The 16,447-nt window shown below is 45.0% G+C and overlaps 2 protein-coding genes across 2 annotated transcripts in view; one reads left to right on the top strand and one right to left on the bottom strand.

The window, feature by feature from the left end:
* ift70 (intraflagellar transport 70) overlaps window positions 1-4,006 on the bottom strand; it is a 52,085-nt gene extending 48,079 nt beyond the window's left edge. Inside the window, exon 1 of the mRNA XM_055897885.1 lies at window positions 3,912-4,006. The gene's annotated coding sequence lies outside the window, so the exon portion shown is untranslated. The remainder of the gene's footprint in view (window positions 1-3,911) is intronic.
* A 142-nt stretch (window positions 4,007-4,148) lies between these two features.
* si:ch211-76l23.4 (uncharacterized) lies at window positions 4,149-14,166 on the top strand. The gene is made up of 4 exons (XM_055897855.1): window positions 4,149-4,278; window positions 11,680-11,818; window positions 12,086-12,215; window positions 13,293-14,166. The coding sequence occupies exons 2-4, from the start codon at window positions 11,704-11,706 to the stop codon at window positions 13,516-13,518; spliced, it is 471 nt and encodes a 156-aa protein (XP_055753830.1). The 5' UTR covers window positions 4,149-4,278; window positions 11,680-11,703; the 3' UTR covers window positions 13,519-14,166.
* The last annotated feature ends 2,281 nt before the right edge of the window (window positions 14,167-16,447 follow it).

The raw sequence follows: 16,447 nt of genomic DNA, 5'->3' as shown, positions 1-16,447 counted from the left end.
AGAGGGCAGAGTCGTGTGTGAATAACACGCACAACTTCGATATAATTTTTTTTTCTTCTCAAAGTTGTATGGATATCACGTGTCCGTCCTACTTATATCAGTACACTCGTAACAACCTAAGCATTACGAAACGTATATTCGATCAAATAAACCACACATAAAGATGAGTCCTCTATCTATCTCTTTGTGTAGGACACTTTTCCAGCAAAGAACATTTTCCAATTTTCTAATAAATGGAAAACACCAGTTGATGAGATGTAATGCTGCCCACCCCTTCCTTATCATGACAAGGTATGTTGACGTATATATAATGAAAAGCTCTATAGAAGTTTTAATAAATTATTATTATTATTATTAGGTAGTGGTGGACTGTCATAATCCCTGTAGTTAGTATACAAACTAAAAGTGTGCATACTTCCACCTGGATGGTGTTGTCTGAACAGGTATAAAGACAAGGATGGTGATATACTGCCCCCTGGAGGGTGTCTGTTGTCTCTATCATTCTCTATGGTGTGTACCTGCTTCAGGCACGGCATGTGTATGAACAGCTGGCTTCTGAAGAATGCCACCCAAGGACACACCTCAGGGAAAGCTTTTAATTTACTGATGATTATACAGGTACATATCATAGACCCATAGTACTAACTGGAACTGATTAGGAATTTAACCCATTAGGAATGTAACCCACCTTCCACAATATCATTAAACATTTTATCCTCAGACTACCATCGGATGTATTTGATTGAACAATTAAAAATAAAATATGTTATCCTCTGATTAGACCCAGTCTATGTGGTTTGCACTCACAGTAACAACAGGCCTACATCTACAGTGGCAAGAAAAAGTATGTGAACCCTTTGGAATTACCTGGATTTCTGAATAAATTGGTCATCAAATTTGATCTGATCTTCATCTAAGTCACAACAATAGACAAACATAGTGTGCTTAAACTAATAACACACAAATTATTGTATTTTTCTTGTCTATATTTACATAATTTAAACATTCACAATGTAGGTTGGAAAAAGTATGTGAACCCCTAGGCTAATGACTTCTCCAAAAGAAAATTGGAGTCAGGTGTCAGCTAACCTGGAGTCCAATCAATGAGACGATATTGGAGCTGTTGGTTAGAGCTGCCTTGCCCTATAAAACCACTCACAAAATATGAGTTTGCTATTCACAAAAAGCATTGCCTGATGTGACTCGTGCCTCAAACAAAAGAGATATCAGAAGACCTAAGATGAAGAATTGTTGACAGCAATAAAGCTGGAAAGGGTTACAAAAGTATCTCTAAAAGCCTTGATGTTCATCAGTTCACGGTAAGACACATTGTCTATAGATGGAGAAAGTTCAGCACTGTTGCTACTCTCCCTAGGAGTGGCCGTCCTGCAAAGATGACTGCAAGGGCACAGTGCAGAATGCTCAATGAGGTTAAGAAGAATCCTAGAGTGTCAGCTAAAGAGTTACAGAAATCTCTGGAACATGGTAACATATCTGTTGATGAGTCTATGATACATAAAACACTAAACAAGAATGGTGTTCATGGGAGGACACCACGGAAGAAGCCACTGCTGTTCAAAAAAACATTGCTGCACATCTGAAGTTCGCAAAAGTGAACCAAAATATTCTGTGGACAGATGAAACTAAGGTTGAGTTGTTTGGAAGGAAAGAACAGACAACACTATGTGTGGAGAAAAAAGGCACAGCACACCAACATCAAAACCTCATCCCAACTGTAATGTATGGTGTAGGGAGCATCATGGTTTGGAACTGCTTTGTTGCCTCAGGGCCTGGACAGCTTGCTAACATCGACGGAAAAATACATTCCCAATTTATCAAGACATTTTGCAGGAGAATGTTAGGCAATCTGTCCACCAATTGAAGCTCCACAGAAGTTGGGTGATGAAACAGAACAACGACCCAAAACACAGAAGTAAATCAACAACAGAATGGCTTCAACAGAAGAAAATACACCTTCTGGAGTGGCCCAGTCAGAGTCCTGACCTCAACCCGATTGAGATGCTGTGGCATGACCTCAAGAGAGCAGTTCACACCAGACATCCCAAGAATATTGCTGATCTGAAACAGTTTTGTAAAGAGGAATGGTCCAAAATTCCTCCTGACCATTGTGCAGGTCTGATCCGCAACTACAGAAAACGTTTGGTTGAGGTTATATCTGTGAAAGGAGGGTCAACCAGTTATTAAATCCAAGGGTTCATATACTTTTTCCACCCTGCACTGTGAATGTTTACACAGTGTGTTCAATAAAGACATGAAAACGTATAATTGTTTGTGTGTTATTAGTTTAAGCAGACTGTTTGTCTATTGTTGTGATGAAGATCGGATAACATTTTATGACCAATTTATGCAGAAATACAGGTATTTCCAAAGGGTTCACATACTTTTTCTTGCCACTGTATACTATTGACAAGTCCCTCACAGTAACAACAGGCCAACATCTTTACTATTGACAGGTCCCTCACAGTAACAACAGGCTTACATCTATATTATTGACAGGTCACTCACAGTAACAACAGTTCTACAGCTATATTATTGACAGGTCACTCACAGTAACAACAGTTCTACATCTATACTATTGACAGGTCACTCACAGTAACAATAGGCTTACATCTATACTATTGACAGGTCCCTCACAGTAACAACAGGCTTACATCTATACTATTGACAGGTCCCTCACAGTAACAACAGTTCTACAGCTATATTATTGACAGGTCACTCACAGTAACAACAGTTCTACATCTATATTATTGACAGGTCCCTCACAGTAACAACAGTTCTACATCTATACTATTGACAGGTCCCTCACAGTAACAACAGTTCTACATCTATACTATTGACAGGTCCCTCACAGTAACAACAGTTCTACAGCTATAATATTGACAGGTCACTCACAGTAAGAGGCCTACATCTATACTACTTAAAGGGAGAATTTGTTGAGGCTTTTCCACTCTGGATAGGGTGTATGAAAACAACAGGTGTGTGAGCACTTCCTTCCTTACACTAAATACATGTTATTCCATTCAGTAAGGTATTACAGTAAATACATGTTATTCCATTCAGTAAGGTATTACAGTAAATACATGTTATTCCATTCAGTAAGGTATTACAGTAAATACATGTTATTCCATTCAGTAAGGTATTACAGTAAATACATGTTATTCCATTCAGTAAGGAATTACAGTAAATACATGTTATTCCATTCAGTAAGGTATTACAGTAAATATATGTTATTCTGTTCAGTAAGGTATTACAGTAAATACATGTTATTTCATTCAGAAGGTATTTCAGTAAATATATGTTATTCCGTTCAGTAAGGTATTACAGTAAATACATGTAATTCCATTCAGTAAATACATGTTATTCCATACAGTAAGGTATTACAGTAAATACATGTTTTTCCATACAGTAAATACATGTTATTCTATTCAGTAGGATATTTCAGTAAATACATGTCATTCCATTCAGTAATTTATTACAGTAAATAATGTTATTCCATTCTGTAAGATATTTCAGTAAATACATGTCATTCCATTCAGTAAGATATTACAGTAAATATATGTTATTCCATTCAGTAAGATATTACAGTAAATACATGCTATTCCATTCAGTAAGATATTACAGTAAATACATGTTATTCCATTCAGTAAGGTATTACAGTAAATATGCTATTCCATTCAGTAAGATATTACAGTAAAAAAACACCAAAGGGAAAATGCCTACCTAAATATGATCCCCAATCAGAGACAACGATAAACAGCTGCCTCTGATTGGGAACCATATCAGGCCACCATAGACATATAAATCACCTAGACCTACAACAACCCTTGACATTCAAAAACCCTAGACAATTCAAAACTAACGGTCCCAACCTGGTCACACCCTGACCTAACCAAAATATAAAGAAAACAGATAACTCAGGTCAGGACATGACATGACAGAACTGAGTGTGAAAGAGAGAGAGATGAACACAGTTGGAACAGAATATCCCACATTCAGAACACAGTGGACCTGAGGGCAGGAATAATCCAAACCACACTCCCCACACGGCACCGCCAAGGAGTCTCTCTCTCTTTCTCTCTCTGTGTGTTTGTGTGTGTAGAGGGTGTGTGCTCTCTGTTTATATAATGAAGTCCACAGCAGTCAGAGAGCTATCCTATGTGCTGCAGTGGTGACAGACTCAGTAGGAGTTGAGACTGAGGCCGGGTGAAGAAGCAGTAAGAGTTGAGATACAGGGAAAACACTGTCTTCATCAACCAGGTACGTACATCAGGTGACTAGTTCTCTGCTTGCTCTAAGAGGTCTTGGCTGGGTAACTGGAAAACACATACTGGGCTTTAGAAAACATCATTGATTGATTGACACATTTTTTGGCATATTTTTGAGTAAGAGACTGGAGACAATGATGAACACCATGGGCTGGTTTCCCGGACACAGATTAGTCCTAGTCCCTTTCAATTAAGTGTATTGAGCATACACTTTAGTCCAGCACTTAATCTGTGTCCGGGAAACTGGCCCTGAAAACGTTCACAGTAACTGCTTCACAGACTGTATGCATGAAAACGTTCACAGTAACTGCTTCACAGACTGTATGCATGAAAACGTTCACTGTAACTGCTTCACAGACTGTATGCATGAAAATGTTCACAGTAACTGCTTCACAGACTGTATGCATGAAAAGGTTCACAGTAACTGCTTCACAGACTGTATGCATGAAAAGGTTCACAGTAACTGCTTCACAGACTGCATGCATGAAAACATTCACAGTAACTGCTTCCCAGACTGTATGCATGAAAACGTTCACAGTAACTGCTTCACAGACTGTATGCATGAAAACATTCACAGTAACTGCTTCACAGACTGTATGCATGAAAACATTCACAGTAACTGCTTCACAGACTGTATGCATGAAAACGTTCACAGTAACTGCTTCACAGACTGTATGCATGAAAACGTTCACAGTAACTGTTTCACAGACTGTAGGCATGAAAACATTCACAGTAACTGCTTCACAGACTGTATGCATGAAAATGTTCACAGTAACTTCTTCACAGACTGTATGCATGAAAACGTTCATAGTAACTGCTTCACAGACTGTATGCATGAAAATGTTCACAGTAACTTCTTCACAGACTGTATGCATGAAAACGTTCACAGTAATTGCTTCACAGACTGTATGCATGAAAACATTCACAGTAACTGCTTCACAGACTGTATGCATGAAAACATTCACAGTAACTGCTTCACAGACTGTATGCATGAAAACGTTCACAGTAACTGCTTCACAGACTGTATGCATGAAAACGTTCACAGTAACTGTTTCACAGACTGTATGCATGAAAACATTCACAGTAACTGCTTCACAGACTGTATGCATGAAAATGTTCACAGTAACTTCTTCACAGACTGTATGCATGAAAACGTTCATAGTAACTGCTTCACAGACTGTATGCATGAAAATGTTCACAGTAACTTCTTCACAGACTGTATGCATGAAAACGTTCACAGTAATTGCTTCACAGACTGTATGCATGAAAACGTTCACAGTAATTGCTTCACAGACTGTATGCATGCAAGTTTAAATGTTGAGACACAAGGTGAGGAATATGTTATGTTGCCTGCTGAAAGGTTAGAATGAAGCCTCTGTCTCCAATGGAGTTACTTTACCGTGACCAGGGTCCTTCACTATAGGGAGCAGGGTAACCAGGGCCCTTCACTATAGGGAGCAGGGTAACCAGGGCCAGGGCCCTTCACTATAGGGAGCAGTGTAACCAGGGCCAGGGCCCTTCACTATAGGGAGCAGGGTACCATGACCAGGGCCCTTCACTATAGGGAGCAGGGTACCATGACCAGGGCCCTTCACTATAGGGAGCAGGGTACCATGACCAGGACCCTTCACTATAGGGAGCAGGGTACCATGACCAGGACCCTTCACTATAGGGAGCAGGGTACCATGACCAGGGCCCTTCACTATAGGGAGCTGGGTAACCAGGGCCAGGGCCCTTCACTATAGGGAGCAGGGTAACCAGGGCCCTTCACTATAGGGAGCAGGGTACCATGACCAGGACCCTTCACTATAGGGAGCAGGGTACCATGACCAGGGCCCTTCACTATAGGGAGCAGGGTACCATGACCAGGGCCCTTCACTATAGGGAGCAGGGTACCATGACCAGGACCCTTCACTATAGGGAGCAGGGTACCATGACCAGGGCCCTTCACTATAGGGAGCAGGGTACCATGACCAGGACCCTTCACTATAGGGAGCAGGGTAACATGACCAGGGCCCTTCACTATAGGGAGCAGGGTACCATGACCAGGGCCCTTCACTATAGGGAGCAGGGTACCATGACCAGGACCCTTCACTATAGGGAGCAGGGTATCATGACCAGGACCCTTCACTATAGGGAGCAGGGTACCATGACCAGGGCCCTTCACTATAGGGAGCAGGGTACCATGACCAGGGCCCTTCACTATAGGGAGCAGGGTACCATGACCAGGGCCCTTCACTATAGGGAGCAGGGTACCAGTTGGAACACGTTCACATTTAACCTCAGTGGAATGTATCACAGAACTAAAAACGCAAATATGATTGTGTTAATGAAGATAAGGGAATCTGCACGGACATGCACAGAGTGAGCGATAGGAATGACAAGAAAGAGAGGAACTGAAGCATAGAGGCACACAGAGAGAGGGAGAGAGAGGGGGGGGGGAGAGAAAGAGAGGACCTGAAGCATAGAGGCACACAGAGAGAGGGAGAGAGGGGGGGAAGAGAGAGAGAGGACCTGAAGCATAGAGGCACACAAAGAGAGTGAGAGAGAGAGAAGCTGAGGCATGCACATACAGAGAGAAAGAGAAGAGCTAGAGAAAGAGAGAGGGGGAGAGAGAGAGAGAAAGAGAAGCTGAGGCATGCACATACAGAGAGAAAGAGAAGAGCTAGAGAAAGAGAGAGGGGGAGAGAGAGAGAGAGAGAGAGGGGAAGAGAGAGAGAGACAGAGAGAGAGAGAGAGGAAGAGAGAGAGAGAGAGAGAGAGAGAGAGACAGAGAGAGAGAGAGAGGAAGAGGAAGAGGAAGAGGAAGAGGAAGAGGAAGAGGAAGAGGAAGAGAGAGAGAGAGAGAGACAGAGAGAGAGAGAGAGGAAGAGAGAGAGAGAGAGAGAGAGAGAGAGAGAGAGAGAGAGAGAGAAAGAAAGAAAGAAAAAGAGAGAGGGGGAGAGAGACTGAGATGAAGATTGAAGCTGAGGCATGCACGTTCAGAGAGAGAGAGAGAGAGAGACAGACAGACAGACAGACAGACAGACAGACAGACAGACAGACAGACAGACAGACAGACAGACGAAGAGTGAAGCTGAGGCATGCACGTTCAGAGAGAGAGAGAGAATCTCTCTGTAGGCTCAGAAAACCTCAGAAAACCTCAGCCTACGCCTTCACTACGGTGAGTCACTAAAACAACACAGAAATGCACTACAGAAAAATCAAAAACATCATGTCAGAAATCAACTCAATGTATTTGAAGAATCCATAGAATGTAACCACTTCTGAGAAAATTGGAAAACACTAAACAAACAACAACACGAAGAGTTATCAAATCAAACTTTATTTGCCACATGCGCCAAATACAACAAGTGTAGACTTTACGGTGAAATGCTTAATTACAAGCCCTTAATCAACAGTGCAGTTCAAGAAGAAGAAAATATTTACCAAGTAGGCTAAAAAAAAAGTAATAATAAAAAGTAACACAATAAGAATAACAATAATGAGGCTTTATACAGGGGGCACTGGTACAGAGTCAGTGTGGAGGCTGTATACAGGGGGTACCGGTACCGAGTCAGTGTGGAGGCTATATACAGGGGGTACCGGTACCGAGTCAGTGTGGAGGCTGTATACAGGGGGTACCGGTACCGAGTCAGTGTGGAGGCTGTATACAGGGGGTACCGGTACCGAGTCAGTGTGGAGGCTATATACAGGGGGCACCGGTACAGAGTCAGTGTGGAGGCTATATACAGGGGTCACCGGTACCGAGTCAGTGTGGAGGCTATATACAGGGGTCACCGGTACCGAGTCAGTGTGCGGGGGAACAGGTTAGTTGAGGTAATCTGTACATGTAGGTGGCGGTGAAGGGACTATGCATAGATAATAAACAAACAGAGAGTAGCAGCAGTGTACAAGAGGGGGGGTGTCAATGTAAATTGTCCAGTGGCGATTTTTATGAATTGTTCAGCAATCTTATGGCTTGCGGGTAGAAGCTGTTGAGGAACCTTTTGGTCCTAGACTTGGCACTCCGGTACCGCTTGCCGTGCGGTAGCAGAGAAAACAGTCTATATCTTGGGTGACTGGAGTCTCTGACAATTTTATGGGCTTTCCTCTGACACCGCCTATTGTATAGGTCCTGGATGGCAGGAAGCTTGGCCCCAGTGATGTACTGGGCCATTCGCACTACCCTCTGTAACGCCTTACGTTCAGATGCCGAGCAGTTGCCAACACCAGGCGGTGATGCAACCAGTCAGGATGCTCTTGATAGTGCAGCTGTAGAACCTTTTGAGGATCTGGGGGCCCATGCCAAATCTTTTCAGTCTCCTGAGGGGGAAAAGGTTTTGTCGTGCCCTCTTCACGACTGTCTTGGTATGTTTGGACCATGATAGTTCGTTGGTGCTGTGGACACCAAGGAACTTGAAGCTCTCGAACCGCTCCACTACAGCCCCGTCGTTGTTAATGGGGGCCTGTTTGGCCCGCCTTTTCCTGTAGTCCACAATCAGCTCCTTTGTCTTGCACACATTGAGGGAGTGGTTGTTGTCCTGGCACCACACTGCCAGTTCTCTGACCTCCTCCCTGTAGGCTGTCTCATCGTTGTCGATGATCAGGCCTACCACTGTTGTGTCGTCAGCCAACTTTATGATTATGTTGGAGTCGTGTTTGGCCACGCAGTCGTGGGTGAACAGGAAATACAGGAGGGGACTAAGTACACACCCCTGAGGGGCCCCAGTGTTAATGATCAGCGTGGCAGATGTGTAGTTGCTCTACTCTTACCACCTGGGGGTGGCCCGTCAGGAAGTCCAGGATCCAGTCGCAGAGGGAGATGCTTAGTCCCAGAGTCCTTAGCTGTGGAGTGCGATTGAGATTGCGTCATCTGTGGATCTGTTGGAGCGGTATGCGAATTGGAGTGGGTCTAGGGTGTCCGTGAGGATGCGGATGATGTGAGCCATGACCAGCCTTTCGGGGCGGTAATCATTTAGGCAGGTTACCTTCGCTCTTTGGGCACAGGGACTATGGTGGTCTGCTTGAAACATGTGGGTATTACAGACTCGGTCAGGGAGAGGTTGAACATGTCAGTGAAGACACTTGCCAGTTGGTCCTCGCATGCTTTGAGTGCACGTCCTGGTCATCCGTCTGGCCCAGCGGCTTTGTGAATGTTGACCTGTTTAAAGGTTTTGTTCACATCGGCTACCGATAGTGTTATCACACAGTCATCCAGAACAGCTGGTGCTCTCGTGCATGCTTCAGTGTTGCTTGCCTCGAAGCGAGCACAAAAGACATTTAGCTTGTTTGGTAGGCTCGCGTCACTGGGCAGCTCGTGTCTGGGTTTCCCTTTGTAGTCCATAATAGTTTTCAAGCCCTGCCACATCCGACGAGCGTCAGAGCTGGTGTAGTAGGATTCAATCTTATTCCTGTATTGACGCTTTGCTTGTTTGATGGTTCGTCTGAGGGCGTAGTGGGATTTCTTATAAGCATCCAGATTGGTCTCCCGCTCCTTGAAAGCAGCAGCTCTAGCCTTTAGCTCGATGCGGATGTTGACTGTAATCCATGGCTTCTGGTTGGGATATGTACGTACAGTCACTGTGGGGATGACGTCATCGATGCACTTATTGATGAAGCCGATGACTGAGGTGGTGTATTCCTCAATCCCATTGGATGAATCCCAGAACATATTCCAGTCTAGCAAACCAGTCCTGTAGTGCAGCGTCTGCGTCATCTGACCACTTCCGTATTGAGCGATTCACTGGTACTTCCTGCTTTAGTTTTTGCTTGTAAGCAGGAATCAGGAGGATAGAATTGTGGTCAGATTTGCCAAATGGAGGGCGGGGGAGAGCTTTGTATGTATCTCTGTGTGTGTAGTAAAGGTTGTCTAGGTTTTTTCCCCCCCTGGTTGCACATGTGACATGTTGGTAAAAATTGGGTAAAACTGATTTAAGTTTGCCTGCATTAAAGTCCTCAGCCACTAGGAGCACTGCTCCTGGGTGAGCATATTCTTGTTTGCTTATGGCCTCATAGAGTTGGTTGAGATCGGTCTTAGTGCCAGCTTCGCTTCTTTAATATTAGACATCGCGCACAAGCTGTTATTGACAAAAATACACACACCCCACCCCTCGTCATACCAGAGGTAGCGTCTCTGTTCTGCCGGTGCATGGAAAATCCCGCCAGCTCTATATTGTCAGTTTCTTCGTTCAGCCACGTCTTGGTGAAACATAAGATGTTACAGTTTTTAATGTCCCGTTGGTAGGATAATCTTAATCGTAGGTCATCAATGTTATTTTCTAACGATTGCCCGTTAGCAAGGAGAATTGAAGGCATTGGGAGTTTCCTCGCTCGCCTCCGATCCCCGATCTGGGTCCACTTTTCCGGCGTCTTTTCTTCACGTAAAAGATGTGGGTCTGTTCCAGTGAAAGCAGGATATCCTTCTCGTCTGACTCATTAAAGGAAAAAGTTTCTTCCAGTCCGCGGTGAGTAATCGCTTTTCTGATGTCCAGACGTTATTTTCGGTCATAAGAGACGGTAGCAGCAACATTATGTACATAATAAGTTAAAAAATAAGTTACACAAAACGCAAAAAAAATAACAAAATTGCACAATTGGTTGGGAGAATGTAAAACGTCAGCCATGTTCTTCAGCGCCATCTTTATCAGTTATCAGTTATCAGTTATCTATCCAAAACGGAGATGTATGGGTAAACCACTTCTCCAATCTTTTCTGGCCCTATAACAAAGAACAAACAGCAATAACATATACATGATCAAATACAAATCTTAGAATCAACTATTAAAGACTACCAGAACCCACTGGATTCTCCAACTCCATTAAATGAAGTACAGGACAACAGACAAACCCTCCAACCCAGAAAGGCCTGTCAGAGCCCTATGGAAGCCATCCTCTGACCTGTCTGTGGTCACCATAGATGTCAGCTTGGGTCAGCTTCACCTTTCCACATCCTGACCTCAACCAGTAGGTTCAAATCACAACAATATCCTTACATCAGTATGGCTGTGTCCCACATGACACCCTGTTTCCTACATAGTGCACTACTTTAGACCAGAGCCCTATGGCACCCTGTTTCCTACATAGTGCACTACTTTAGACCAGAGCCCTATGGCACCCTGTTTCCTACATAGTGCACTACTTTAGACCAGAGCCCTATGGCACCCTGTTTCCTACATAGTGCACTACTTTAGACCAGAGCCCTATGGCACCCTGTTTCCTACATAGGGCACTACTTTAGACCAGAGCCCTATGGCACCCTATTCCCTACATAGTGCACTACTTTTGACCAGAGCCCTAAGTAGTGTACTATACATGCCCATTTTGCTCTGGTTTGCAATAGTGGGCTGTATATGACATAGGGTGTCATTCGGGATCAGAACTTTCTTCCACCTCCCTTCTGGGCTCCTTACAGGTGTGGGTGTGACAGACCGTAACCATGGTACCCAAGCAAGGCATGATGCTGCTGCTGCTGCTCCTGGTCGTCGCCACGGCAGCGGTGAGGCGTGAGAGTCGCCCGGCAACTTCAGACGAATGGAACTACAAGGCTGGCTGTGAGCTTGATGTTTCCCGGGTCGTGTCCTAAATGTCTCCCTATTCCATACAGAGTGCACAGGGAATAGGGAGACACTGGGGACCTAGTCTCTGTCTCTACTGCTGTGTGTAAATGACAAAACATTGTTTGTGAAATGAATTCACTTTTATGGAATCACAATGTGAGAGACAGAAACACTGTTCTGTTAATTAACTGTCAGTCCGTCTGTCCGTCCGTCTGTCTGTCTGTCCGTCCGTCTGTCCGTCTGTCCGTCTGTGGTTTCTAGCGGAGAAGGTAAACATGCGTGGGGTGTCCAACCTCACCCAGGTTCTGGACAACTGGAGGTTTGACATCCTCACTCAGATGAAGTCACTGCTCCAGAACGACCACCAGTCACTACTGCCAGACTACGCCAGGTAGAGGGGGAGGAGGGGGGAGAGGAGGAGAGGGTATGGGGTGGATGGACAGGAAAGGGGGAGAGAGAGAAGATAGAAAGAGTGAGAGTGTGTGAGTGTGAGTGTGAGTGTGAGTGTGTGTGTGTGTGAGAGAGTGTGTGTGAGCGAGACAGAGGGAGCGAGAGAGAGAGAGAGAGAGAGAGAGAGAGAGAGAGAGTGAGAGAGAGAGAGAGAGACAGTGGGTGGGTGTGAGTGTGAGAGAGACAGAGGGAACGAGAGAGAGAGAGAGAGAGAGTGGGTGGGTGGGTGTGAGTGTGTGTGAGAGAGACAGAGGGAGCGAGAGAGAGAGAGACAGAGAGTGAGTGAGAGAGAGAGAGAGAGCTATAATGAAGCATGCTAAAGTGGTCTCACAATGGTGAAGTGTGAGTGATTGAGTGGATGGATGTGAGATACAACTAAAAAATATCCTTTTGATTTAGTTTTCCAGATGGCAAAATAACAGTGTGTCTGTATGATGTTGTTGGAGAATAGCTGAAACTGACAGTCAAACGTTGTGTGGTCGGCTATGTCATAACCAACACTCGAAAGCTGCAATTTGATTGGCTAAAATAGAACGTGTCATTATGGTTAGACAGGGAAAGAGGTTAAAAATGCAGTTAGTCTTTCATCCCAAACCCTAATGGCACCCTATTCCCTATATAGTGCACTATGGGCCCCTGGTCAAAAGTAGTGCACTACATAGGGAATATGATGTCATTTGGAACGTGGATAATGTTCCACACAGCACAGAGAAATGGACAGTTTCCTCTCTCTGGTTTGGAAGTGAGTCATCTCTCTGGCCAAAGGGAAATATAACTACCACTGCTCAGCTCACGTTATATTTAATGTTCTCTTTCTCTCTCCATCCTTTTTTCCCTCTCCCTCTCTCTGACCTACTCCTCTCCTCTCCTCTCCTCTCCTCTCCTCTCCTCTCCTCTCCTCTCCTCTCCTCTCCTCTCCTCTCCTCTCCTCTCCTCTCCTCTCCTCTCCTCTCCTCTCCTCTCCTCTCCTCTCCTCTCCTCTCTCCCTTTCTCTGAACTACTCCTCTCCTCTCCTCAGGATCCAGCCCCTATCTGAGGCTCTGGATGATCTTTACAAGGAGTTCAACTCTCTCAAGGCTCACCTTGGTGAACTCACAGAGAAATTTGTCGCCATAGAAACCTTCATCGACGAGGTCAAGACTGAGCGGGCCAATGGTGGCACCCCCGCCTCCAACCCAAACCCCGCCTCCAACCCAGTGCCAGCTAGGAGGAGAGCGGTCAAAAAGAAAGCTCCCGCCTCTTAAATGACTAAAACTCCACCCCATCCCACTGACCCCACCCAACTCATCCTACCCACCCCACCCTACTTTGCTCTACCCCACCCCATCCCATTGCACCTACCCTACCTCATCCCACTGCACCTACCCTACCCTACCCCACTGCACCTACCCTACCCTACCCCATCCCACTGCACCTACCCTACCCTACCCCATCCCACTGCATCTACTCTACTCCATCCCACTGCACCTACCCCACCCCATCCCACTGCACCTACCCCACCCCATCCCACTGCACCTACCCTACCCCATCCCACTGCACCTACCCTACCCTACCCCATCCCACTGCACCTACCCTACCCTACCCCATCCCACTGCACCTACCCTACTCCATCCCATCCTATCTCTGCAGCCTTATTTTATCCCTTTATAGAGTTGAAACTATTTGCTATTATTTTTATTTGTAACTTTATAAACAGTTTAGCCCTCTGTTCTGACATTCTGGGGATTCATTCTCAATTCTGTATGTGATGTTAGGCATTTATCAGACAAAACCATTCTGATAGTGAAATACATTTAAAAAATACATTTAAACTTACCTGACTGTAGAGAAAGAGGAAGAGAGAGTGAGAGAGAGACAGAGAGAGAGAGAGAGAGAGAGAGAGAGAGAGAGAGAGCGAGAGAGAGAGAGCGCGAGAGAGAGAGAGAGAGCGAGAGAGAGTGAGAGAGAGAGAGAGTGCGAGAGAGAGAGAGTGCGAGAGAGAGAGAGAGAGAGAGACTGCGAGAGAGAGAGTGCGAGAGAGAGTGCGAGAGAGAGAGTGCGAGAGAGAGAGTGCGAGCGAGAGAGAGAGAGTGCGAGAGAGAGAGTGCGAGCGAGAGAGAGAGAGTGCGAGAGAGAGAGAGTGCGAGAGAGAGAGAGAGTGCGAGAGAGAGAGAGAGAGAGCTATAATGAAGCATGCTAAAGTGGTCTCACAATGGTGAATCGAATTTAATAACCTATAAATAAAACCTAATTCTTCTGTATATTTTTACGAAGGTAAATAAATATGTTGTTTTTTGCATCAATTCAATGTCTACATCCTCCCTAACAAGGCCTGGCTCCAGAAATACTAGTACAGTCTGTCTCTACACATCCTAGTACAGTCTGTCTCTACACATCCTAGTACAGTCTGTCTCTACACATCCTAGTACAGTCTGTCTCTACACATCCTAGTACAGTCTGTCTCTACACATCCTAGTACAGTCTGTCTCTACACATCCTAGTACAGTCTGTCTCTACACATCCTAGTACAGTCTGTCTCTACACATCCTAGTACAGTCTGTCTCTACACATCCTAGTACAGACTGTCTCTACACATCCTAGTACAGTCTGTCTCTACACATCCTAGTACAGTCTATCTCTACACATCCTAGTACAGTCTGTCTCTACACATCCTAGTACAGTCTATCTCTACACATCCTAGTACAGTCTGTCTCTACACATCCTAGTACAGTCTGTCTCTACACATCCTAGTACAGTCTGTCTCTACACATCCTAGTACAGACTGTCTCTACACATCCTAGTACAGACTGTCTCTACACATCCTAGTACAGTCTGTCTCTACACATCCTAGTACAGTCTGTCTCTACACATCCTAGTACAGTCTGTCTCTACACATCCTAGTATAGTCTGTCTCTACACATCCTAGTACAGTCTGTCTCTACACATCCTAGTACAGTCTGTCTCTACACATCCTAGTACAGTCTGTCTCTACACATCCTAGTACAGTCTGTCTCTACACATCCTAGTACAGTCTGTGCAGGGCAGGATTTTGTTCCAGCAAAGCACTAACATACACTCTAAGAAAAATCTAAATCAATATAGAACCAAAAAGGGTTCTATCCCTTACTTATACAGCACCCCTACATGTTCTATTTAGAACCCCAATAACCTTTTTCTTGAAATGTGGGGTTCTATATAGAACATGTGAGGCAAGCAATAGAACGTTTTTCTAATCACCTAATCAGGGTCTTGATGATTAGTTGGCTTGCTGAACTAGGTGTCTTAGTGCTGGTATGGAACTAAACCCTGCAGCCCCTGCTCTTGTAACGCTCCAGCGATCGAGGTGTCATTTGCTATGTAAATCCTCTTGAGGGAGACAGTGGCTTCTGTTATTCCCCCCCTCTCACAGTCCACACTACCAGAAGTGGATCTATCTGGCATGCAAACCAATATACATTTTGTTTCTTTCTTTTGTATTTTACCCCCTTCTTTTCTCCCCAATTTCGATCTTGTCTCATCGGGCTCGGGAGGCGGAGGTCGAGTCATGCGTCCTCTGAAACATGACCCGCCAAACCGGGCTTCTTAACACCTGCCTGCTTAACCCGGAAGCCAGCTGCACCAATGTGTCGGAGGAAACACTGTTCAACGGATGACGAGGTCAGCCTGCAGGCGCCCGGCCCGCCACAAGGAGTTGCTAGAGCGCGATGAGCCAAGTAAAGCCCGCCTGGCTACACCCTCCCCTAACCAATTGTGCGCCACCCTATGGGACTCCCGATCCCGATATTTTTTAATTGGTTCAAAATAGCACTTGTTCATCAAGCTGTCTCACGCTACATAGTGCACTATATAGGGAGTAGGGTGCCATTTGGCAAAGCCTATCAAGTTATCCTACTGGAGGAATATACTTGACTTATATCACTGTCCTTGTTTCTTTGATGATAACTTTCTGTTTTGTTCACAGTACAGGGGTGTACTGTACATTAAGCTGTCTCACTACAGAAACAGGAGATAGACTAGTGTCCTGTCCAGGGGGTGTACTGTACATCAAGCTGTCTCACTACAGAAACAGGAGATAGACTAGTGTCCTGTCCAGGGAGTGTACTGTACATCAAGCTGTCTCACTACAGAAACAGGAGATAGACTAGTGTCCTGTCCAGGGGGTGTACTGTACATGAAGCTGTCTCACTACAGAAA

Source organism: Salvelinus fontinalis, chromosome 2 (assembly GCF_029448725.1).
Source record: "Salvelinus fontinalis isolate EN_2023a chromosome 2, ASM2944872v1, whole genome shotgun sequence".
Classification (NCBI taxonomy): Eukaryota; Metazoa; Chordata; class Actinopteri; order Salmoniformes; family Salmonidae; genus Salvelinus; species Salvelinus fontinalis.
Note: the sequence above shows the minus strand (reverse complement) of the source record. Positions and strands in the feature narration are given on the sequence as shown.

Excerpts from the sequence above, each read along its gene's own strand:
- si:ch211-76l23.4 (XM_055897855.1), top strand. The coding sequence starts at position 11,704 with ATGGTACCCAAGCAAGGCATGATGCTGCTGCTGCTGCTCCTGGTCGTC. Across the intron at positions 11,819-12,085 it reads ATGGAACTACAAGGCTGGCT|CGGAGAAGGTAAACATGCGT; the intron begins GTGAGCTTGATG and ends TGTGGTTTCTAG. Across the intron at positions 12,216-13,292 it reads CTACTGCCAGACTACGCCAG|GATCCAGCCCCTATCTGAGG; the intron begins GTAGAGGGGGAG and ends TCCTCTCCTCAG.